The 26,757-nt window shown below is 38.2% G+C and overlaps 2 protein-coding genes across 3 annotated transcripts in view; one reads left to right on the top strand and one right to left on the bottom strand.

The window, feature by feature from the left end:
* The window catches only part of LOC140166680 (uncharacterized), a 55,869-nt gene extending 43,783 nt beyond the window's left edge, over nucleotides 1-12,086 (bottom strand). The window contains exons 1-3 of the mRNA XM_072190178.1: nucleotides 11,990-12,086; nucleotides 7,500-7,581; nucleotides 6,379-6,431 (exon numbers count right to left, since the gene is read on the bottom strand). Of these exons, the coding sequence (XP_072046279.1) occupies nucleotides 6,379-6,431; nucleotides 7,500-7,581; nucleotides 11,990-12,086 (232 nt within the window). The remainder of the gene's footprint in view (nucleotides 1-6,378; nucleotides 6,432-7,499; nucleotides 7,582-11,989) is intronic.
* Nucleotides 12,087-13,754: 1,668 nt separating this feature from the next.
* The window catches only part of LOC140165886 (uncharacterized), a 34,790-nt gene continuing 21,787 nt past the window's right edge, over nucleotides 13,755-26,757 (top strand). The window contains exons 1-5 of one of the 2 annotated variants that reach the window (XM_072189230.1): nucleotides 13,756-14,124; nucleotides 17,249-17,330; nucleotides 18,054-18,106; nucleotides 22,146-22,274; nucleotides 26,114-26,313. In XM_072189230.1, coding sequence (XP_072045331.1) covers nucleotides 13,938-14,124; nucleotides 17,249-17,330; nucleotides 18,054-18,106; nucleotides 22,146-22,274; nucleotides 26,114-26,313 — 651 coding nt within the window. In that variant the 5' untranslated portion in view covers nucleotides 13,756-13,937. Of the gene's footprint in view, nucleotides 14,125-17,248; nucleotides 17,331-18,053; nucleotides 18,107-22,145; nucleotides 22,275-26,113; nucleotides 26,314-26,757 lie in introns of both variants that reach the window. The other variant, XM_072189231.1, reaches the window with a different exon arrangement.

Below are 26,757 nucleotides of genomic sequence, written 5' to 3'. Positions count from 1 at the left end.
TTTCAAGAACCTACTAGGGAATCCACCACAAGTGACAATGGAAAATGAGGATATACCAACTATATTTCATGAACTACCCATCAGAACAGATGCTTTTGATATGGAGGAATACCAGAAAGCAAAGATGGCTATTAAGGAAGGCAAGAGTTATGGAGAAGATGGTATTCCACCAGAGGTGATCAAGAGATGCAATATTGACATAATCATACTTGATTTTTGCAATCAAGTACTACTAAACCGACAAAAACCTAACCAGTGGTCCATCTTGAATCTCATCCCAGTACCTAAGAGCGGCGATCTTAGCCTAGCAGCCAACTACAGGGGAATCAGCCTAAGCTCAATAGTTGCTAAAACATTCAACAGGATGCTCTTGAACAGGATCAGACCACACCTTGATGATAAGCTCAGACAGAATCAATGTGGCTTTAGAGAAAAGAGATCGACCACTGAGCAGATTCTTGCCTTGAGAAGGATTATTGAGGGCATTGAAGAAAAGAACCTCTCTGCAGTGGTAACATTTATTGATTTCAAAAAAGCTTTCGATACCGTCCACAGAGGGAAAATGATCAAGATCTTGAAAGCTTATGGCATCCCAGATATCATTGTGAATGCAATTGAAGACACCTACCAAGGTACAGAGGCTAAAGTGACGACCCCAGATGGTGACACAGATGAATTTGAAATTTTAGCAGGTGTGTTACAAGGTGATACGCTGGCACCATATCTGTTCATCATCGTCCTAGACTATTGCCTCAGATCTGCAATAGACGGCAGGGAGGAGAGATTAGGCTTCACAATAAAACCTAGAAGAAGCCGACGAGTTGGTCCACTGAACATAACTGATCTTGACTTCGCAGACGACATTGCGCTACTATCTGATACTGCCAACCAAGCACAGGAACTGCTCAAAAACGTAGAAAACGCTGCACTTCGTGTAGGATTACACATGAATGCAAAGAAAACACAATTCATGGTGTACAACCATTCAACAGATGTTGAAATCCAAACCGAGGATGGCAGCTTCCTGGAAGAAGTAAAAGACTTCAAGTACTTGGGGTCGTGGGTCAGAAGTACTGAGCAAGACATCAGAGTAAGAAAGGCAATGGCATGGAAAGCTTGTAACAAGCTCAATAATATTTGGAAATCGTCTCTACCCAGACACCTCAAAACACACCTATTCCAAGCTACTGTAGAAAGCGTCCTGCTGTATGGTTGTGAAACCTGGACCATTACCAAGAAAATTGGCAAAGCAATGGATGGCTGCTATACAAGAATGTTAAGATCAGCACTAAATGTGAGCTGGAAAATGCATATGACCAATAAGGAATTGTATGGGGACATTCCACCTGTGACCTCAAAAATCAGCACAAGACGGCTACGGTTTGCGGGACACTGTAAGAGAGCCAAAGGGAGGATTACATCTGATCTGGTTACATGGAAGCCCACCCAAGGAAAACGAACCAAAGGACGTCCCAAGAAGACCTATGTGGACCTGCTTCAACAAGACACAGGATACACAGTTGCAGAAATTGAGACCAGCATGCAGGACAGGCGGTTATGGCGAGCCATCATTGATGCCCGACAGCAAGAGTTGACGGAGTAAGAGAGTAAGTAAGTAAGTGTACCAGCTCTACAGCCTCGATGAGTAGGCTGAAATTTGGCTTTTCAATACCCAATGACAAAACAGTTCTCCAAGTGTCTTGGGGCAGTCTAGCATTGCTCAACTCAGAGCCTCTGAACTTAAGTAAGTCACTTCTAGTGTAAACTCCCATTGTATAAGATGAACTGCTGATGGGGTAATTACTTAACAGTTGTGTAGGTGCTAGAACCAAATCAATATAGACTAGCACCAGTCCAATGAAGCTAATCACAGTGTAGTTCATTGATCTAAATGAAGCAATGGTAGCCATGAGCATTGAGTATAGTAGCTAGCATGAAGAAATAAGGATGGAAAATACTTGCAAAATCTGCTGCAAACACAAACATAAAGTTGCTCAAAATAGTCAGTAGGCATCCAATGACTATAAGTATAAATCTCAAATGTGAATTTCAATTGTATCTGGTAGAAATTAAACACATTTCTGGAGCTGGCTGCCAAACACAGGCGCATCAGTCAGGTGTTTCTAGAAAGGAATACAATGTTTAGCTGCAAATCCATTAATAATCTTCATAACATCATCTGAACTAATTTGATCAAACTCAGAAAGAGTACATGAAACATGACTTTGATACACATTTACACTCAAATCATTGACACTGTTTCATTGCTGCTCCAGACCTTCCTGGATCTTATCAACTTTTTCTTTTTTTTTGTAGCAAAGTTGTCACATAAAGTTGGTAGAGAGTCATGAGATGGAAGAATCTTATTATTGTTTTCAAAAGGCTATTTACAGTTCTGAACATTGATTTTGAGTCAGCATCTTTCAACTTGTAGATAAACCTTCTTAGCATTCTCAATCATGGTATTCACGAGCTCCAGATGTTCAAGGTAGAGTTGGTGGTGTACCTCAAGACATGTTTTCCGCCACTGTTTCTCATACCTACGGCGGACTCTCCTTGCCTCATGGATCACGTTGTTATACCATGGTTGATGAATACGACTGCTACGGGTTTTCTTTATAACAGGAGCATGTTTATCTACAGTGGCAGAAAGAGCATTCTCGTTCTGACAGTTCATTGTTGACCAAAAGTCATTTTGAAGGCATCCAAGTCGATGTTCTTGAAATTCCTGGACGTGATTTCCTCCTTTTGGACTTCTGGTCTCGGAACTTTGAGTTTACAGTAGATGATGTGATGATCAGAACCCATCCTTGGACCTATCGACCAGCTTGCAACAAGGTTCTCCTCTTGTCGTGAGAGTATCAAGTCGAGGGTGTTACTATCCCTGTGGGTGGGACCGACAATATGTTGCTGCAGGTTAACTCCTTCCACCGAGGACAAGAAGTGACTCGCATCATACTTGGCAGGTTTATTTACATGTATGTTAAAATCTCCAACATATATGACCTTGCCAGACAATGTTTTGATGTACATTAAAAATTCGTCAAACTCGGTAAGGAATTGTCTGGTGGTAAACTTGTTCACTTTAGACGGAGTTGGCCTATACACAGCAACAAAGTTGATCTTTCTAACATTGTCTAGGATGATGGCATGTTCAAATGAGATGGAGTCAAATGTCTTGGGTAAAAGCTTGAATTTTAGAGACTTGTGATACACGATACCAATACCACCATGGTTATCATTTGGCCGGGGAACATTGAAAAAGTCATAACCGGGAGGGACAGGTTCTCCGATGGCAACTTGATCAGAGTCAACACTTAGCCATGTCTCTGTCAGGAACAAAGCATCTATGCGGCGGGCTAAAACAATATCATGAGAAGTTGTAGTCTTTTTTCTTATACTTCTTGCATTCCAGTGGCCTATGTTTAGGCAAGACTAGACAGGGTCATTTGATGGGGATGTCGAACATTTCTGTTTCACTTGTGTACCAGCTCTACAGCCTCGATGAGTAGGCTGAAATTTGCCCTTTTCAATACCCAATGACAAAACAGTTCTCCAAGTGTCTTGGGGCAGTCTAGCATTGCTCAACTCAGAAACTCCCATTGTATAAGGTGACGTGCTGATGGGGTAATTACTTAACAGTTGTGTAGGTGCTAGAACCAAATCAATATAGACTAGCACCAGTCCAATGAAGCTAATCACAGTGTAGTTCATTGGTCTAAAAGAAGCAATGGTAGCCATGCGCATTGAGTACAGTAGCTAGCATGAAGAAATAAGGATGGAAAATACTTGCAAAGTCTGCTGCAAACACAAACATAAAGTTGCTCAAAATAGTCAGTAGGCATCCAATGACTATCAGTACAAATCTCAAATGTGAATTTCAATTGCATCTAGTAGAAATCAAACACATTTCTGGAGCTGACTGCCAAACACAGGCGCATCAGTCAGGTGTTTCTAGTCTGCCATCCACTGTTGGATGTAGCCCTCCACATGATCACTCCCTACCTTTCTATCTAATGCTACTCTCGCCCATGTTGTACCAATATATGATGTTATATCATCTCTCCACCTCCTCTTCTGTCTACCTCTTCTACTTTTTCCCATTCTTGGTTGCCATTCTAACAATTTCTTTGTCCGTCTGTTATCATTTCTTCTGGCAACATGTCCAACCCATCGTCATTTTGATTGTTTGATTGATTTTTCTCAAAATGTCTGCAACATTTAACACCGGTCAGCTGTCTGATGGTTGAACACTTACTTTATCACGCAGTGAGATGTTTAACATTTGCCTTTCCATTGTTCTTTGAGCGGATTGTAGTTTAGTTTCTAAGCATTCAGAGCCATACATCATTGTTGGAAGGACATATTGATTATATTTTTTTTCTGAGTGACATGGGTATATTTTTGTTGCATAAGATTTCTTTATGTCTTCCAAAGCAACTCCATCCTGCTTTTATCCTTCTCAATACTTCTTCCTTCGAACAATCCTTTAACCTCAGTGTTTGGCCGAGATATTTATACTCCTCAACTCTTTCAATTTCCTTATCTTCAATAATGATCTTTTCATTTGTTTCCATATTTGTCATATATTTTGTTTTTCCTTTGTGCATTTTCAATCCCACTTTCTTGCTTTCTTTATTCAAGTCATTAAGTTGTATTTCCATGTCCTTCACTGTTGAGGTAGTAAGGGCAACGTCATCTGCAAATCGGAGGTCTGTTAATTTTTCTCCATCAACATTGATTCCTCTTTCATCCAAAGGTAGTTTTTTGAAGATAACCTCCATAGCTGCTGTGAATATCTTTGGTGACACCGTATCTCCTTGTCTTACCTTCTCTGGATATCTTAACAATTTCAGAAACATCACTATCCAGATGGATTCGAGATGTTGCATCTGTGTATATATCCTCCAGAATACAAACATACCCTTCATTTATACTTCATGCTTTCTTGTAATCAATGACTCCAATACATAAGTAAAGTTGGTATTCGTTTGACTTTTCATTGAGTTGGTTTATTGCAAGTAGGTGGTCCATGGTTGAGAAACCTTCTCTAATAACACACAATGTTTTAAAAACGTTTTTAAACGTTTCGTACGTTCTAGAAACGTTTTAAAACGTTTTTAAAACGTTTTATGTTTGTTGTCAAATGGATTACAATCATTACATAAATCATTTCTGAAGTAACATGTAGTATTCACAGGTATTTATTTATCTTAAGATTTTTGATACGTGAGTCTGTCTGTTCGCCCTTATTCTCGGAACTGACAGGTCTCATGGCCCTCAAACTTCCCTGGCACTTGCGGAGTGCAAAACTGCAAAGGTGATATGAGGTCAAAGGTCAGGTCAAATTCACAGTTGCTCCCATTAGGCTGTAACTCATGAGGAATATAATACCTGACACTTTGGCAGTTTGAAACCGCAAAGGTCATCCGAGGTCAAAGGTCAGGTTTTGTTAATTATCATCACCATTAATTCAGCATTTTCTTCTATACAAGTCCAATTTAAACACTTCCTGTATGGGACGTTTCAAGAGCTAAGGTCTGCTCTTTCATCAGCCAGATGATGCACTGATCTGCTTGGGTTACCAGTTGACGTCTTGTTGGTATTGATTGAAGTAACATTTTCATTACCACAAATCAATACATCATAAAGGTGGCTTCATTTGAATGTGCCATCAACTCTGTTCATAGATTGGGTGCCCCGCCCCCGGGTCCAAATGGATTTATTGACCCATCTTATATACTTGTCATTTTCAGTTGTTAGAATTGTTCTATCCTCCCAGCCTATAACATGGTTATTTTGAGCTACGTGGTCAGCTAATGCAGAAGTGAGAAATTCTGATTCAGATGTTTTCTGTTTGCCCTGGTAAATTTCGATGTTTTTTCCACTGATTTCACATGTTCCTGTTTTCTGGTTTCTGCCCGTTTCTCCAACATAATGTAGCTTCACAACCTTGGCATGGAATTTCATATACACAGTCTGTGATTTTATCCTTTTCTCTTTTGTCCTTTTCTATTTTGGGCAATGGAGCCCATGACCACTCTGCGTAACATTCTGGTACATCCCAAGTTCTCAAGGTTGTGGAGTTTATTGCATTTCTATGCATAGTTTAAGAATCATGGTGTTAACATCTGTTTTCTGTGATAATTGTTAGACTTGTTTCAAATCTTTGGAGTCAAACTGGTCTCATGTCCAATGGCATAATTCAATAACCTCATCCACCAGTAAATGCTCAAAATGCAAACACAAGTTGGGAAGTATGATACAATTGTCACTATGAATAAAAGAGTCCAAAATGATCTCAAGTGCATAGTTTAATAACCTGCATTTAACAAGCAGCACAGTTTGAGAGATAGGTATTGCGAGTGTATAACTTACCTGCATTTACAATATCCGGGATAAATCCTTCCAGCCTGCCAGTTTTTTCGCTTCTGTATATTAGGAAGAAGAACGGAGCAGCAAATGTACAGGATTCGATACTCGGATTGTTTATAGGTATTGATATTTGTACCTCAATTGTGTGAATCAAACTCAATTTTATGCTGTGTACTTTGGAACACTCGAAAATTACATTTTAAATAAAAATAAAAATAAAAATAAAAAATCTTTAAACAAAAAGCAAAATCAAAATTTTAAGAAAAAAATCATTCCGCATTCGTTTTTGAAACTGCCATGCGCTTTAAGACATAGCATTATCTTTTAGCCTTAGGTCCAAATAGATGAGTCGGGTCTCATTTTGGCAAAAAAAGTTGATATAGAGAAGATCAGTTTTCCGTATCGTATCCTTAAGGGGTCACAACACGGCTGTGTTCGTGGTCTTAGACCACAGCTACGTAAGTCTAGTTTTTCTTGTATTGGTTCATACCAAAGTTATTGTAGTAGTTGCATTTCTCTCATTTCTTGCAATAGGCTGTGTTTGTGCTGTCTCAGGTACCGTATTTGTATTTCTTTGCATCATAGTATTAATATTCAATGATAACTTTATTCGCCGTCGAAGTGACGTCGGATCAACTACCACAGCAATAGATGAATACAATTTTTGAATAGATCGCCCTGCATTACAAACAGATTGCACTAATCACCTGTGTATGTCAGCAAATACAGATTGATTACAATACCGTTCTTTTCAAATAATACTAATCTTACAGGTGCGAGTGATCAGCATTTCTTTGACATCTATGTTTCAATGCATCGGTACCACGAGAACGTTGTAGTGCAGGGCGATATAGTCAAAATTGTATTCATCTATTGCTATGGTAGTTAATCCAATTATGACATCACTTCGACGGCAAATATGTTACAATATTCGCATAATTTCAAAATACATTCATTTCTTATTTTGGTTTTGTTTCTCTTGTATCATTAGTGATTCCTGATGAAGGTCACTTGGACGAAAGCTTCATTCAAAGGGATAAGTATTGCAACGTCTTGACCCGGGATGGTGGGGTGGAGGGAGGGAGTATGTGTATTGTTGTTTACAATAATAATTGGATACTTGCATATAATACTGATTGTTCCCGATATTTGCACCTTGTATCATCCAGACTTTGTCATCTTTGTCATAATCTGCAGATGTTAAACCTACGAAAAATAACATGAATAGACGTGATGTCGCAACATTTGTACATGACATGAACGCTGGTTTAGTCTAATAGATTGCCGTAACGATGGTGCAAATCATGTTAAATTTGCCATATTTGGCAGAAATACAACACTTATAGCTAATCATTATAGGCTATGGAACCAATTCAACAGCACCCTCGTTTTGTGGGAAAGGTCATTGAACTTTCACACGGTGGTCAAGTTCAAAATTGCTTGGACTTGGTTAAAAACAACAATAATGTATGCATCTACAGTCAGTCTACTCTGAAGTACAAAGTACAAAGTACAGACGCGGATGCACGCATTGTGCCGACTTTGAAGGCACACATACCTGCATCAGAGACGCAGCATTGCGCACTGTTAACGTGCTGTATACGCAAGCCTTGTCACTTTGTACTTCAGAATGGACAAACTGTAGTCATAAGGATTCAGAAAAAGTATCGTTTGATTTAGTACGGTTATGGAGTTATGGGCAAATAGGTAACATTGTGATGTCAGACAGTGTCATCGCCCCGATATCTTCATGGCAGAAATCGCTATGGTAGGTTGAATCCACAGCCATGCATGGCAATTTTGTTCCGACCTTTGAGACGCATAATGAGCCGAGGGACATCCGACTAAGGCTACTGACAATAGCCTGGTAATTGACCTCTCTGTGTGTCATCTACTATACTGCCTCCACGAGTGAGTGCAGCTAGCCTACGCTGCGCTATAGTTCGGCACATATAAAATCAGAATTGTTGTCCGTTTTGAGTTCAAGACTCACGATTCTTTCTCAAGACGCAAGCTAACGACTATCATATCCGTTCAACACATATATTCAAGTGCAAGGAACAAAATCTGGCTTCTTCAGACTAAATAAATTACGGGAGATATTCATCATTTTCTACCCCGGTATATAAAGATTTATCGTCAGAATATCAAATCGTGCATAGCATATTCACGTGTATCGATCCCGGGTGTTCATTTCAGTGTCTCTGCTGTATAATGTTATTAACCGGATGATGTTGGTGTGTGCCATATATCAAATTTTGACTCCACGGGGGGCTAGAATGAAAATTGCCCCGATTTTATTGAAAATGGTCTCATATTATTTGTTTTGCCATAGTTTTCCCTATGTATGATGTTTCATTACCATGGTAAAAAAAGCAAAATAGGACAATATCCACTAAATCGCATTGAATTCTATATTGAGTCAATTTGACCTTGACAATTCTTGTATTACCTGGATAAGAAGCACTCTTTGTTATAGAGTTATAACTATTCTTTTTTGCATTTCTTGCAACAGGATTAATAATTTGAGACCATTTTCAACAAAATCAGACCATTTTCATTTTTACCCCCTGCGGAGCCAAAGTTAGACGTACGTTGCATGTGATGCGATCAACCAAAAACAGTCGGAACTCGGAAATATTGATTTTGAGATATAGCCATACAAAGGAAATATTTCCTTCGTTTCATATTGTTTTGGAAACTCTTTAATTACTCATATCTTTGGAACTAGTTGTTCAATTTCAATGGTGTTTTGTACAAAATCCATATTTGTAAATGCATTTTACTATCCTATAAGAAACTGAAACTTTATGCCTATAACTCCATAATCGTACGTCATATATAGGTCAAAGTATAGTTTTTCTGAATCCTTATGACCAGAGGATGACGATGGTGTGAGGATTGAGCAAGTTTGATATAAAATTGGATCGGTTGCGCCATATTGGATCCAATATTTTACAGCTCATAGCGAGACCAATAAATATTGGGCGTATAGCATCCAATTTTATCATTATTATGTATTGCATCCAATATTTTCACACACTTGGATCCATCAAAACATAATAATGAATAACTTTGGACTTGACCTCCTGTTCAATGACCTTTTACTAAAAAAAGAGAGATGTTGAAATGGCTCCATAGCCTAAATTAATCACATACCGTATATAAGTACTATTACTCTATGGCATCTTCAACATAATTTGCAACGCGATGTATATGCGAGCGTTGTCACTTTGAACTTCAGAGTGGACAAACTGTATGAACTGAAATATCTTGGACTAGTTTGTAAATCTCAACCGCATACAACTTAAACATGTTTACTACCTGTTTAAAAGTTCAACATAATCACAAAGTAGCATCAATGTGATGATTATATCTACAGTTAATAAATAACTTACACCTAAATTGAATCAGTCAAATTCATTGTGTTTGCCATTGAAATTTGTAGTAATGACCCCATAATTTAGTTATATTGTATAGTTTAACATGTTGACCGGGCATGTTGAATAGACCAGCGATCTCGTGACACATTGCCAATACGATGTGCTTCAATAATGGCAAATAACAGAAAAAACTGTGTTAAGTACAAGGGTCATTCAAAAAGTTCCACCTCCATGTTCAGAATAGCCTTCATTATTGAACCTTTTCCCGGAGGTTGTTGACTTCGATCGGGTGAGCACTTGCTTGTTCAAGTCGTATTAATTGGGTCATAATTAAAATCAAATATACGCCGTATTTTGTATTTTGTAAGTATATACAATGTTACTAACAAATAGTTCATCTTATTTCCACGTCAAGATACTTAAAATAAGGACGTGATTACGAATTACCCTTAAACGCGGATTAATTGGGAATCTGGCAAATTTCACAAAACATTAAACATTATTTTGTGTGTCTGTTCAATCTTCAATGTTTTTTCTCATATAAAACGTGTTTTATTTTGTTTTGAAGTCACAAGGCATGTCAGGGACCTCAAATAGGAACAAAATATTTATCCCAAGTAAGCAGTTGGATAACCGCATCTTACAAACATTTTTATGAAGATTATCCAAAGCTGCAATATGATGCTTACTAAACTGTTGGCTTCAGTTTTTAATAAATATGTGATAATAAATATGTTGAAAACAGCTCCACGAAGAATTCACTGTGATCAATAGATAGAAAATGGATCTACTATGATTGTAAATTGTTGTTTTAGTGTGCATTCGCGTGTAACATCATTATAATGACATTTAAACCCACAGTGATGCATGTTCCTGTATTGTAATCGTATTACGAGGGCTTTGGATGTTGACATTTTCCCATGATGCACTGCGTATTTTGGCTTCGACCCAGCAACCGCTGCAGCGCGCTGGAGGCGCATCGTATTGTGAAACGCGAGAATTTATAGCTGAGATTTAAGAGTATAATCACGGGTAATTTCAATATCCTGACACGTAAGATAACAGAGATGTGATGATGGAGGTAGAACTTTTTGGATGACCCTAGCATGAATGAAATAAATTCATGGTTTGCTTGCTTCTATATCGTCGTCACAAATCTTTTTTGTGAAATTATATTCATATCAAAGCACCATGACAGGTCAAATGTGTTTGCCTGTATTGCATATACAAGGTGTCCCATGATAGGTTACATGTACAAAATGAACCGCATTTAGTATTGCGTTATGTTTATAGTACACGTCATTCTTGATCAAAATTGTTGTGCCAAATTTTTACTATTGTATCCCTGTTTGGTTAAGTTGTTCAAATGAGCTCTCAAATGCCTCAAAGGCACTGCTCCACCATATCTTTCCGCTCAGTTTACCACAAGTTGTTCAAATGAGCTCTCAAATGCCTCAAAGGCACTGCTCCACCATATCTTTCCGCTCAGTTTACCACCATGCACTCTGTTCATTCAAAAGGTATCAATAGTCAAAATTTTAATTTTGTTATCTGAACCATCTTGGAATAAGAACTTTTCAAATGAGAACAGTAAACTGTGGAATAATCTTCCTGCTAGTATTTGTATATAATAATTTTGATAACATAAGTATACTACAACTAAAGGACGTCACTTTTGTTAAAAAGTACGAGCGTAATAGTCTAATTGTAAAAATAATGTTAATATCATTGTACATGGAGATGTCATGTAAATTAGTTACAATTTATATTATTATAATACAAATCACACTTTGCTATATTCTTTCAATTGTACTTGCGGGGTCTCCTTGGAAATCAGTGCTTTGTCATTGAAGGGGCTACCCTTCCTATAGAGCATAGATATTGATTAGCTCATCTGGTGGTTGTCGTTGTTGGATGTAAAGTGGCTGCTGGTTGGTCATCTGGAGCTATCTGGTACACATGTACATTGGATACTTTGACTCTACCATGGTGATGGATCCCATACGGCATTATTCTGTATATTTAATTATTTAGTTAAGGTGTTTAGAAGAGAAAGCACTGTCTATACCTCCATTTCTGTTGGCAAAATTAACACTCATCTTGTTACAACATACTAGTCTCTGTGACCCTCGCGATCCATTAACGAGGGGTGACAGAGGTGCGAAATGCCAACATGGAGCGTCTAGAGACTGCGGACTTGCTGACAGCAAACATATTGAATCATAGCTTACCTACATTAACCACGCTAGGTGATGCTGATGACCCGGTCTGTTTGGAAAGACTGACAATGTCCGTTTTCCTATACACAATACACAGTGCTCTCACCATTGACGCGTGACCCCTACAAATGATGTATGTTGGGAGAATGGACACTTGCCTAGTTAACATCACTGTGTGAAAAATAACCAGCCAATATTTTATTTATTCTCCAAAACTTCTAGCAAATATATTTCTCTAACATGACCTAAAATTACAGCTAGGTTAGATGTTCAGAAATGGTCGTACTTTTGTAAAATATGAGTGAGGGCAAGGCATAGCTAGCCAACTCCACGTGTTATTTGAATGGAGATTTGACCGAAAATATTGGTATTGGACCGCTCACTTCTGAAGGATGCCACAAAAAAACCGGTAAAAGCTACATTTAAATTATTCTAAATAGGTTCTAGAAAATAAAGTTTTGTAACATGTCCTAAATTTTTAGCTAATTTAGGTGTTTGGAGAGGGTCGTACTTTAGTGTTTTAGGAAAGACATGTAAACAACAGATAACAAAAAAAATATGAAGAAATTATTTCTAAACCGTGTTAAGTCAAAAATCATTATGTTGCTCATTTTCAAGAATGCTGGTTTACAAAAGCACGACATTGTCTGATTTCGTGAACAAAGCCACACATAACATTGTTTCCTTTCGTTTCCTTTATAATCGGTTACCCAACTGAAGCTATGAATACCAGCTTTATTGCGATATCGCACATGAAAACAGTCACTTGTGCACAACCAGAGAAGATCCGATTTAATCAGTTGAGCTGTTTCAATGAGTGTTATCTTGGTTTAATAGCTTTTAATGGGGTTAAGTCCTGCAAAGGTCGAGGTGAATTCTACTGTAGACATGACTGCATCATGGTTTACCAAATCCAGCACGCCCCGAGTTGTCTTTTCTGTACAGCTCCTTTTCTGAACTAGCAGGTTCCATGATTGCAGATAGATGTTGTCCTCTTGTAATACTTCTTCTGTTCAGGTACAGCAAAATGCTTTGTCTGTCTGTCTGCCCGTCTCTTTGTGAGACGTACGTTTATTTCGTATGTGGCCGTTGTATACATATACATAACACTTGCATCGAGCTAATCTCGTAGGAGGGATGCACACATTTATGTGCATGTAAATGTTTCACGATTTTACCGTTTGTATCAAATCTTATTTTGTTTTTCAATGTTCTCTTGCATTTTGTAAAATATGTGTAGTTTTTATTTTTGTATGTCTTTTCTCCCATTGAGCACAGGAAAATAAAAGCCGTTTGGCTATGTGATTTTTTTTTAATCTTTAATCTTTTTAAAAGGTATCAAATTTGATTTGATCGCTATAGCAACAATAAATATTGTCTAAATCAATATATTATTGAAAAATAACACATTAATGTTTTACAAAAGTTCATTCTACAAATCATATATTTTGAAAACTTATTTATTGTTGCTAATAAGCTATGTACGTTTTACAAAAGTGTTGTTGTTTCAACCCTCTTTACAACATAATTCAAGAACCACAGGACCTACAAAAGTATATCTGTGATATTTGAATTCTTCTACACGCTCGCTATGAAATGATCGATGCAATTTTTGTCAAAGCTCACTGCCATTTGCATGATGCTGTGAACTACCAAATCGCAACAGTTTAAAATAGTTGCTAACCTTAAATGGGGCCTTAATATCTCGAATCATGTGAAATTAAAATGAGTCAAATTTACACAACATACAACTCATATAACCTTTATACGCTTCAATTAATTTGACTGCAGTTCGAAAATCAATCAACGAAGTGTGAATGTATAACGGTCACATACAAGCTTTCACGCCCAAAGAGACGGGCAGACAGACAGACACCCATACACCCCGACAGACAGACAAAGCATTTTGCTGTACCTGAACAGAAGAAGTATTACAAGAGGACAACATCTATCTGCAATCATGGAACCTGCTAGTTCAGAAAAGGAGCTGTACAGAAAAGACAACTCGGGGCGTGCTGGAAATGGTAAACTGTATCTTGTGTTGTTAGTTGCTGCGGTATGTTTTGCCTTTGCCGCCTTCGTTATTGCCATTGTCAGTCTGTCCAAACAGACCGGATCATCAGCATCACCTAGTGTGGTTAATGTAGGTAAGCTATGATTCAATATGTTTGTTGTCAGCAAGTCAGCAGTCTCTTTGCTATTATTGGCTTTAAAAAAAAAATTAATAACAGCTAATAACGGTAATCGCAACACGAAAGAAGATATTGACATTGCGATTCTTCGCAGTACGAGCAGTAGGACATTTGAGCCTCACATGTCTTAAGACAGTGGCCAGGGACAGGGGCCAAACGGTAATTATACTGGCTCCCGGGGCACAACTGTAAAGTTTAGGATCATAAGGCCCAAATGTAAAAAAAGACTAGACGCTCCATGTCGGCATTTCGCGCCCTGTCACCCCTCGTTATGGATCGCGAGGGTCACAGAGACTATGTTGTAACAAGATGAGTGTTCATTTTGCCAACAGAAATGGAGGTATAGACAGTGCTTTCTCTTCTAAATACCTTAACTAAATAATTAAATATACAGAATAATGCTGCATGGGATCCGTCACCATGGTAGAGTATCCAAGGTGACATTCTTCAGGAAGGGTAGCCCCTTCAATGACAAAGCACTGATTTCCACGGAGGCCCCACAAGTATAATTGAAACAATATAGCAAAGTGTGATTTGTATATAATAATATAAATTAAAACTAATTTACATGACATCTTCATGTACAATGATATTAACATTATTTTTACAATAACACTATTACGCTCGTACAAGGCATTTTTAACAAAAGTGACGTCCTTTAGTTGTAATATACTTATGTTATCAAAATTATTACAAATACTAGCAGGAAGATTATTCCACAGGTTACTGCTCTCATTTGAAAAGTTCTTATTCCAAGATGGCTCAGATAACAAATTCAAATTTTGACTATTGATACCTTTTGAATGAACAGAGTGCATGACGGTAAACTGAGAGGAAAGTTATGTTGGAGCAGTACCTTTGAGGCATTTGAGAGCTCATTTGAACAACTTAACCAAACAGGGATACAATTAGTCAAAATTAGGCATAACAATTTTGATAAAGAATGACGTGTACTATAAACACCATGAATTTGACGCTCATATCAAGAATAGTTGGATTTTCATAAGTACAAGAAGGGGTTTATCATGATGCGCAAATAGTACATACAGGTTACATTGTTCATGTTAGAAGGACTGTTTACAGAATTAAGTGGCCCAAGTATTGATACCAACTAGTTAGTTTCATTATTTGTTACCGTTACCAACCACATTCCTGTGAATTAATCAGCTGTACCATTTAAAAAAAAATTTATTTATAAAAAAAATATTTATTACACTTTATCACTGGTATATACAATAATTATAATATAACATAAAAATATATTGCACATGAATATTCAAAAGTACATACAAAAATAAGGAAGTATAAATAAAATTTTGCACCAGTGAAAGGCAAGGACTAACAGGTGCAAAGCACCTCTAGGACAGTCCCACCAAGGATCAAAACAATGAGGACACCCCTCCCCCCTCCCAAAAAATTTGAAAAAAAACACCTACACAAGCCTACAACCAGAACACTAGCAACATGTAACCCAAGAGCATGTGTTGTAAGGATCAAAACTCTCCTCTAGTTTGTTCTTGTACCACTCAGAGAGCTGGCTCTTAAAAGAGGACATGTTGACAGTGGATCTAATTGTGAGAGGAAGTTGATTCCACAGGGGAACGATACGGTTGAAAAACGATTAAAGTGACGGTTTTGGCCACCCTAACTAAGACAAACCAATCTGTAGAGACTTGGGGTCAGGTACGACGGGGGTGTATGAACACGTCGTAACATCAATGGTTCCAACTAAATATGACGTATAAAAATGTCGGTATTGCATTTTATTACTGGCGTCGCATCGTATTGTGAAACGCGAGAATTGATGACGGTTAAAATACACATTCTCCGATAAAGCGTTCAAAATGCCAAATATGTGTCGCCCATAGTTAGAAGTCGTATTCAGACTTGTTTCGTCAGAAAGAAATAACTTTTATTAACATAACTTATACTTAGGAGTTGGTTTCTAAAATGTGTGAGGCTGGAGGTTGCAACATGCCTAGAAAATATAAAACAATAAAGCTGATTATGCGTGTCCATTGTTTTCCTCCATGTCGCCAGCCAAGGTGCGTTCCGTATAATGTGTCTCTGCTCACTTTACCTCCGCAGGGGGTAAAAATGAAAATGGTCTGATTTTGTTGAAAATGGTCTCAAATTATTACTCTTGTTACAAGAAATGAGAAATAGTTATAACTCTCCAAGAGTGCTTCTTATCCAGGTAATACAAGAATTGTCAAGGTGAAATTGACTCAATTTTGAATTCAATGCGATTTAGTGGATATTTTCCCTATTTTGCTTTTTTACCATGGTAACGAAACATCATACATAGGGAAAACTATGGCAAAACAAATACTTTGAAACCATTGTCAATAAAATCGGGGCAATTTTCATTTTCGCCCCCTGTGGAGTCAAAAATGTCAAATGAATGTCGTATTCATAGGTACCTCAATTTGGTGCTACTTGTACATCATTTAATGAGATACACGTATCACCAAATTGAAATACCTATGAATATGACCTTCATGCCCATTTTACACTGTAACTCAGAATATAATTGAGGACATTTACGGCTCATTCGTGGTGTACGGTCACATATATGACATCACAATGTTACCTATAACTCCATAACCGTACGTCGTAGATAATCAAACGATACTTTTTCTGAATCCTTATGACTACAGTTTGTCCACTCTGAAGTACAAAGTGACAACGCGCGCGTATACAGCACGTTAACAGTGCGTAATGCTGCGTCTCTGCTGCAGGTATGCGTGGCTTCAATGTCGGCACAATACGTGCGTCCGCGTCTGTACTTTGTACTTCAGAGTAGACCGACTGTAGATGCATACATTATTGTTGTTTGTAACCAAGTCCAAGCAATTTTGAACTTGACCACCGTGTGAAAGTTCAGTGACCTTTTCCCCACAAAATGATGGTGCCGTTGAATTGGCTCCATAGCCTATAATGATTAGCTATACTTGTTGTATCTCTGCCAAATATGGCAAATTTAACATGATTTGCACGATCGTTACGGCAATCTCTTATACTAAACCAGCGTTTGTAAATGTTGCGACATCAAGTCTATTCATGCTATTTTTCGTAGGTTTAACATCTGTAGATTACGACAAAGATGACAAAGTCTGGATTATACAAGGTGGACACGCCGGGTGGGATCACTATTATATGCAAGTATCCAATTATTATTGTAAGCAACAATACACATACCCCCCCTCCACCCCACCATCCCGGGTCAAGACGTTGCAATACTTATCCCTTTGAATGAAGCTTTCGTCCAAGTGACCTTCATCAGGAATCACTAATGATACAAGAGAAACAAAACCAATTAATAAGAAATGAATGTATTTTGAAATTATGCGAATATTGTAACATATTTGCCGTCGAAGTGACGTCATAATCGGATTAACTACCATAGCAATAGATAAATACAATTTTGACTATATCGCCCTGCACTACAACGTTCACGTGGTACCGATGCATTGAAACATAGATGTCAAAGAAATGCTGATCACTCGCACCTGTAAGGTTGGTATATTTGAAAAGAATGGTATTGTATTCAATCTGTGTTTGCTGACATACACAGGTGATTAGTGCAATCTGCTTGTAATGCAGGGCGATCTATTAAAAAATTGTATTCATCTATTGCTATGGTAGTTAATCCGATTATGACGTCACTTCGATGGCGAATAAAGTTATCATTGTATATTTAATACTATGATGCAAAGAAATACAAATACGGTACCTGAGACAGCACAAACACAGCCTATTGCAAGAAATGAGAGAAATGCAACTACTACAATAACTTTGGTATAAACCAATACAAGAAAAACAATAAGTTATAATTATATTACTTTTATGTAATTCTACTAATACTTCTTCCTAATATACAGAAGCGAGAAAACTGGCAAGTTGGAAGGATTTGTCCCGGATATTATACATGCAGGTAAGTTATACACTCGAAATATGTATCTCTCAAATTGTGATGCTTGTTAAATGTAGGTTATTAAACTATGCACTTGAGATCATTTTGGACTCTTTTATTCATAGTGACAATTTTATCATACTTCCCAACTTGTGTTTGCATTTTGAGCATTTACTGTTGGATGAGGCTATTGAATTATGCCATTGGACATGAGACCAGTTTGGCTCCAAAGACTTGAAACAAGTCTAACAATTATCATAGAAAACAGATGTTAACACCATGACTCTAAAACTAGGCATAGAAATGCAATTAACTCCTCAACCTTGAGAACGCTATATAATGCGACTCATTTTAGCATGAGAATCTTTAGCATTTCTTTATGCAGGATTATGTAGTTTTATGCACTTTCTGTTATGACTTTCTGTATAGACTTTCCGGTTCGCAGATCGGCCATTGGTTCTAATTTATTGTATTTAAGTAATACTAGCGGGAGTCCCGCGCTTCACGTGGACCCCGCTAGTTGGGTAAACGGGAACAGTTAGTAAACCGAAGTGGTTAGTAGACACGGTAAACGGTGATGATTATTATCAAAACCTGACCTTTGACCTCGGATGACATTTGCGGTTTCAAACTGCCAAAGTGTCAGGTATTATATTCCCATGAGTTACAGCCCAATGGGAGCAACTGTGAATTTGACCTGACCTTTGACCTCATATCACCTTTGCAGTTTTGCACTCCGCCAGGAATTTTCCCCCGATCAGAGCTACTTTAAATATGACCTGACCTTTGACCTCAGATGTCCTAACAAATGCAAATGTGCTCTGACGGACCAAGTTGTACATACCCACCAAGTTTGAGGGCCATGAGACCTGTCAGTTCCGAGAATAAGGGCGAACAGACAGACTCACGTATCAAAAATCTTAAGATAAATAAATTCCTGTGAAAGATCTTAAGATACATAAATCCTTGCGAATTACTTCAGAAATGATTTATATAATGATTGTAATCCATTTGGCAACTAACACAAAACGTTTTAAAAACGTTTAAAAACGTTTCTAGAACGTACGAAACGTTTTTAAAACATTGTGTGTTATTAGAGAAGGTTTCTTAACCATGGACCACCTACTTGCAATAAACCAACTCAAAGAAAAGTCAAACGAATACCAACTTGACTTATGTATTGGATTTATTGATTACGATTAAGCATTTGATTCCGTAGAACATCAGGATCTCTTCCAAGCACTGAGATAAATAGGTATAAATGAAGGGTACTGTTAAGATATCCAGAGGAGTTAGACAAGGAGATACGTTGTAACCAAAGATATTCACAGCAGCTATGGAGGTTATCTTTAAAAAACTACCTTTGGATGAAAGTGGAATCAATGTTGATGGAGAAAAATTAACAGACCTCCGATTTGCAGATGACGTTGCCCTTACTACCTCAACAGTGAAGGACATGGAAATACAACTTAATGACTTGAATAAAGAAAGCAAGAAGGTGGGATTGAAAATGCACAAAGGAAAAACAAAATATATGACAAATATAGCAACAGATGAAAAGATCATTATTGAAGATCAGGAAATTGAAAGAGTTGAGGAGTATAAATATATGAGCAAAACATTGAGGTTAAAGGATTGTTCGAAGGAAGAAGTATTGAAAAGGATAAAAGCAGCATGGAGTTGCTTTGGAAGACATAAAGAAATCTTATGCAACAAAAATATACCCATGTCACTTAGAAATAAAGTATATAATCAATGTGTCCTTCCAATAATGATGTATGGCTCTGAATACTTAGACACTAAACTACAATCCGCTCAAAGAGCAATGGAACGACCAATAATAAACATCTCACTGCGAGATAAAGTAAGGTGCTCAACCATCAGACAGCTGACCGGTGTTAAATGTTGCAGACATTTTGAGAAAAATCAATCAAACAATCAAAATGGAGATGGGTTGGACATGTTGCCCGAAGAAATAATAACAGATGGACAAAGAGATTGTTAGAATGGGAACCAAGAATGGGAAAAAGAACTAGAAGGCTATATATTTGTACACAAATACGGCTATACCCGCATGTTATCGGTGTACCCAAACTTTATACAGTCCTTATTTGCTGAGGCCTTAAAATAAAGACATTGTATGTGTAAAAAGTGAAAGTCCAAGTCACAAGCTTTAATTGAATGTAGGTTGCACTGTCGTAGCACTTAAAATAAATATATTGTAAAAAGTTCCCTCCCAGGGAAGTCGTCTCTCTTATTCTCCATAGAGTGCTGTTGTCAGTCTCTCTTACTCACAGTGAGGCTATGCAATATGATTCAGGGGAAACTATTCCAGAGGGAGTATGTAAATTAAATGGAACAGCCATTTCAGAGGGAGTATGTAAATTAAACGGAACAGCCTTTTTTTGGGGGCCATTTCAGAGGGAGTATGTAAATTAAATGGAACAGCCAATGAGTATGTAATATAACTGGAACAGCCTTAACGCATCACGCTGGTATTTCCAATTATGATATCATACGATCTGTCTGTTTAGTCCTCCGTGTGTGGGGTGGATGGGTGTGTGGGTGTTAGTAACAATATAATTCTCAGGTGCTATCTGTGTACAAATTCTGAGCCCGAAGCTGCCTTATTTGATGAGAAACGGCCCGCCCTTTGTTTTAACATTTGGGGCCCTGGGGCCCATAATATTTGACTTATGAGGCCCATGTACATAATTATGTTGAAGTATAATTTCTTAGTGCTATCAGTAGACTCAAGCTGGCCACTGTAGCTACTTTATTTACTGAGTAACGGCCGGCCCTGTGTTTTAGCGTTTGGGGCCCTGGGGCCAATATTATGTGATATATGGGGCTCATATGTACATATAACAATGAAGTTCTCAGGTGCAAACTGTGTACCAACTCTGAGCCATAAAGCTGCTTTATATGATGAGAAACGGCCGGCCCTTTGTTTTAACATTTGGGGCCCTGGGGCCCAATATATATGACTTATGGGGCTCATGTACATATGTTGAAGTATGATTCTCAAGTGCTATCAGTAGACTCAAGCTGGGCATTGTAGCTGCTTTATTTACTGAGTAACGACCGGCCCTATGTTTTAGCGTTTGGGGCACTGGGGCCCATATTATGTGACATATGGGGATTATATATACATATGACAATATAATACTAAAGACCTATCTGTGTACCAAATCTGAACCCTGTAGCTACTTCATTTGTTGAGAAACGGCCAGCCTTTTGTTTTAAAATTTGGGCCCCTGGGGCCCCAGCCTTGTACATCTGGGGCCAAAATGGGCAAAAGGCACATCTACAACTTAGGGCCCATACATATGCCACATATGAGCCCTAGTGATCTTGTACTTTTAGAGCTAGGCTTGTCAATCTGTTGCACCATATTTTAACATTTGGGCCCCTGGGGCCCATAATATATAACATATGGGGCTCTTGTATATTTGTAAATATAGAGTACCCCTAGGGCTATCAGTGTACCAACTCAGGGCCCTGAGGCTGCTTCATTTGATGAGAAATGGTGTGCTTTGTATTTTCACATTTGGGCCCCTGGGGCCCGTGACCTTTGACCTCTGGGGCCAAGATGGGCAAAAGGCACTTCTACAGGGTAAGGCCCATAAGTGTACCACGGCATATGGGCCCCAGGGCCTTTGTAGTTTTAGCGCTAGCCTTGACAGAATGATGTGTTTGATGGAGAAGGAGGAAAAGAAGAAACCACAGGATAGGAAGATACCCTGCATGCTATTGCATGCGGGTATAAGAAACCACAGGATGGGAAGATACCCTGCATGCTATTGCATGCGGGTATAAGAAGAGGTAGACTGAAGAGGAGGTGGAGAGATGATATAACATCATATATTGGTACAACATGGGCGAGAGTAGCATTAGATAGAAAGGTATGGAGTGATCATGTGGAGGGCTACATCCAACCGTGGATTGACATAGCTTAGATAGATAGCATACAGTTTCCCGGTTTTGGAGCTGTATGATAGCATGGTTTTAGTTCAAACGCGTGTTTTCAAAACTCTCAATTATCTCGTTTTTGTAACAGTTTGCAGAATAGCCAATAAGAATTGTAAGATTGTGGCCGACCCCTGGTCAAATTGTTGGAGAGTCGTGGAGGGAGAGACACCACGAGGAGGGAACGGGCTGATGGCAGGGTGGTATGACGCGTGCAGTGGTAAGATATGCTAGCATAAACAATCAGTAATAATGGACAATGGGATGGGCATCTGAAATGACGTAACCAAACCGGAAGATGTAGCCTGGGTCTATTGTCTTGTTTCTGTAGATTCCAAAACCTTTGTCGGCATATAGGCCTATCGATGACCGTTGACTTTTTTCGCTATTTCGCGGTGCAAAAATAATGCCTAAAAATACACTAAACTCACCACTCACATTTTAAAATCGGAAGTTGTCTTAATCCGCTACAGAGAATTGCTTTTGAGATAAACTGTCCGTTTTTTCTGCATGTTATCATTAAAAATTCTGTGTGTACTGATACTGATATAATATGTTGCCAAAATTTGCGACTTAGTTCTTCTCTTTTGGCTTTTGGCTGTTTGCATGAAAATTAACCAACATTTGGTCATATTGAAGGGTTAATACTGCTATAAATACAAAAAAAAATGATCCCTCATACTGCAGTTACTGTCCGTTTTCCTATACACAAAACACAGTGCTCTTTCCCATTGACGCGTAACCTCTACAAACAGCCCTACGTTAAAAGTATGGGGATATGCCTAGTTAACGTCGCTGTGTGAAAAATAACCGGCCAATATTAAAAGTACTCTTCTAAAGTTCTAGAAAATATAGTTTTGTAACATGTCCTAAATTTTTAGCTAATTTAGATGTTTGGAAATATGCGTACTTTGGTGTTTTAGTTAATGTTATAGGTAATATAGTCGGGTATCTACCAGCCTTTAATGTGCATCCCCCCAGGACTCTACCAAACCAACTTTTTTAGCTTCCTTTTATGGTCCTATAACACATTCAAGATGTTAACAAAAAATACACCAAATTATTCCTCTCATTGCAAGGATTCAGAAAAAGTATAGTTTGACCTACCTGCGACTTACCGTTTTTGAGTTATAAGCAAAAAGGTCAAATTTTGAGCGGTGGTCAGTTTTTTTGGCCACACAGGGGCCAAACATTAAAAATGCTCCGATTTCAACGCAAATGGTCTCAAATTGCTCGTCATGCAAAAGAAAGTCAAAAAAGGAATTGTTTGCACTGTCTAAAATGCTTTGTTATTGACAAAATTGGCCATAAAGGTCAATCCCCCATTACAGCCTATTGACCACAACCTATGTTGTGACGTTTCCTAGGTAACGAAACATCCTACATGGTTACAACTATTCCTTATTTGACTTATTTTTACATAACAAGCAATTTGAGACCAATTTCGTTCAAATTGGAGCATTTTTAATTTTTGGCCCCTGTGTGGCCAAAAAAACTGACCACCGCCTAAAATTTATAACTCAAGAACGGTATGTCGCAGGTAGGTCAAACTATACTTTTTCTGAATCCTTGCAATGAGAGGAATAATTTGATGTGCTTGTTAACCAGATTTGAGCAACTTTGAAATTTGACCCCTGTGTTGACCTTTAACCTTGAATATGGCCGGAGTGCCGGAAATTATTATTTGTTAACATCTTGAATGTGTTATAGGACCATAAAAGGAAGATAAAAAAGTTGGTTTGGTAGAGTCCTGGGGGGGATGCACATTAAAACCTGGTAGATACCCGACTAATAGTACATTGCCTAATTAACGTCGCTGTGTGAAAAATAACCGGCCAATATTAAAAGTACTCTTCTAAAATTCTAGACAATATACTTTTGTAACATGTCCTAAATTTTTAGCTAATTTAGGTGTTTGGAGAGGGTCGTACTTTTGTGTTTTAGGAAGGATATGTAAACGACAAATAACACCAAAAATATGAAGACATTATTTCCAAACCGTCAACAATCATTATGTTGCTCATTTTCAAGAATGCTGGTTTACAAAAAGCAGGCCATTGTCTCATTTCGTGAACAAAGGTACACATACCATTGTTTCCTTTCGTTTCCTTTATAGTCGGTTACCCAACTGAAGCTATAATACCAGCTTTATTGCGATATCGCACATGAAAACAGACACATGTGCACAACCAGAGAAGATCCGATTTAATCAGTTGAGCTGTTTCAATGAGTGTTATCTTGGTTTAATAGCTTTTAATGGGGTTTAAGTCCTGTAAAGGTCGAGATGAATTATACTGTAGACATGACTGCATCATGTACACCCCTGTCGAAATCTTTAGGTCGCCGGTACATTTACAATTATTTACACGAACTCCCCCTCTCGTTCAAATACTGGCTACGCCACTGCTCCGCCTCCTTATTGTTAATAAGCATATACAAATAGGGTCGTTTTATCTTTTCAGTTTCCGTAAGTCTATTGTTCAGATACTAAAACGCAAGGGATTAAGTTTACTGTAATCTGACTTCATTGTTAACTTTGAAGTACCAATCAGCTTATTTTTAGAAGTGAATGCCTGTGTCAGTAAAGGCTGGAGAGAAAATATTGTGGAACACCGGTATTTTAATGGTCTAGCGCCTCTCGTCTTTGACACTGTTAAATTGATTTACATTATTATGACAAAATGCCAATCCGAATGAAAAGGTCCACTTTTTTCTGTAAAAACGTTGAAAATAAGCCATTAAATCACAAAAGGTCCCCTTATGAGCATGTTGCACCCCAGTGCACCTGTGCAGGGCCACAGTGTCGCCCTTCCCTCGTATCAATGTCTATCTCCCTATGTTGCTTCCTCCTCCCCCCTCTCCGAATGATCAGTCTCCCCACTCTCTCCCCGGTCCCTTCTCTCTCCTCTCGAGTTCTTCTCTTTCTAGTCTTTCCGTCCCTCCCTCTCCTCTCTTTCTTCTTCACTCTCTTCCTCTCTCACTTGTTCAGTCTCAATTATCCCCTCCCTCCCCCTTCCTTGCGAAATTTATCAGTATGATCCATGACTGAAAATAAGCTCTGCAAAAATAAACATTCTTGTATATAGACTAATCCAATTTCACGCATTCCTACTCCTCAATGGCAGCCATAGCCACGACACGAACCCAGCTATCTTTGAAAATTAGAACGGCTTCAATGTTTCAAATTGTGTAACTACATTACTTTATTCACCTAAAATGTGAAATGATGCGGCCTTAAAGGTTATTTTAAACTGCATTCTATCACCCGTGTTACACGTAGACAAAAGAATGATGACAGTTTACAACACAAAAGAATCTAACATCGCATTTAAGCGGGTTTAATCCACCCAATTGGGCACTCACAACACCTGTTTGGTGCATGCGGGGAACCAAATATGGCCGACCAAATCCTGACCATGACTTGGCTCGTTGGATTCGTCTATAGGCCCAACCAATTATCAGATTAGCTTGCCATTGTTACGAATGAATAGAATACATTATCTTTGCTCCAATGCAATTCTTTTGAATTGCATTTAAATATAAAACATGATTACCAAATCGCCACTTGTACGCGCCTCATTGGGAGATATTTGGCTATTTCAGACGCTGGTTTCATCACCAATATGAAATACCTCTGCTTATAACTTGGCAACATTCTTAGTATATATTTCAATGCAAGACTATTTTTACGAGCTACTTACGCCTAGGCGTTAGTGCATATACACCAAACACAAGTCAATTGAAGCCGTACAATTGACCGCGAATTTAGGACCGTAAAATTTAGACTCTTCTTTTGTCTAGATTAGCACCCAACCTCTAATCTCAAGGTTTTATGTCAAAAATTAACATAACTTACCAAAACGAAAACTGAAATTCACGAGCTTCAAATTATTAGTAACTAACAAAAGGCTATAATAAAAGATTGGTGACCTGGGAAGATACCATTTCAGAATAACAATGACTTACAAAAAAAATGGATACGGATACGGAAACAGAAACTGAAAAGATAAAACGACGGATAGTTATATATTATTATTTTTGTTATTATTATTACTTTAGGATATCGATCTACTACTGAGCGACGACGTACCTTCGCCTTTTCCGATCAATTTACCGTGTCCCCGCACGAGGTATTTGTCACGCTACCAGGAAATCCCAGGAATTTCGACTGGCGAAATATAACCGGAAAGACCATTGCTTTCTTCGACAGAGGAACCTATAGCAATCCAGATTGCCTTGCAGAGGCTAAAGGAATTGTTGTAAGTTGGGTTAAAAAGCCTGGCCAACCTACTCGCACAGGCTAAAGGAATAGTTGTAAGTAGGGTTAAAAAGCCTGGCCAACCTACTCGCACAGTAGCGGCGGCGGAACGAATTTGGAAGTGGGGAGCTATTTAGGGGACCATTTTGACACTATTATTGTGTACAATTTTAGTTTGAAAAATCCAGAAGCAAAAGGAAGGATATGTTTATCCATAGGTCTACACAGGTGGTTGGAAACATTTGCAAAATGAAGGTCTAATAGAAGCCATTTAGTTCATAATTATTATGCCACCACCGCGAGGCATACTGTTTTAGCAATGTCCGTCAGTAGTATCTAGTGAAAATCGGTCCCATAATATGAACAGTTCAAATTCTATTGCAACCATTATTATGTTTTCAGAATTTTAGTCCCTACAGTTTGTACAGATTTTAAAAATCTAACA

This window comes from Amphiura filiformis, chromosome 12 (genome assembly GCF_039555335.1).
Source record: "Amphiura filiformis chromosome 12, Afil_fr2py, whole genome shotgun sequence".
NCBI classification, from domain to species: Eukaryota; Metazoa; Echinodermata; class Ophiuroidea; order Amphilepidida; family Amphiuridae; genus Amphiura; species Amphiura filiformis.
The sequence above is the reverse complement of the archived record's forward strand: the minus strand, read 5'-3'. Positions and strand labels throughout refer to the sequence as shown.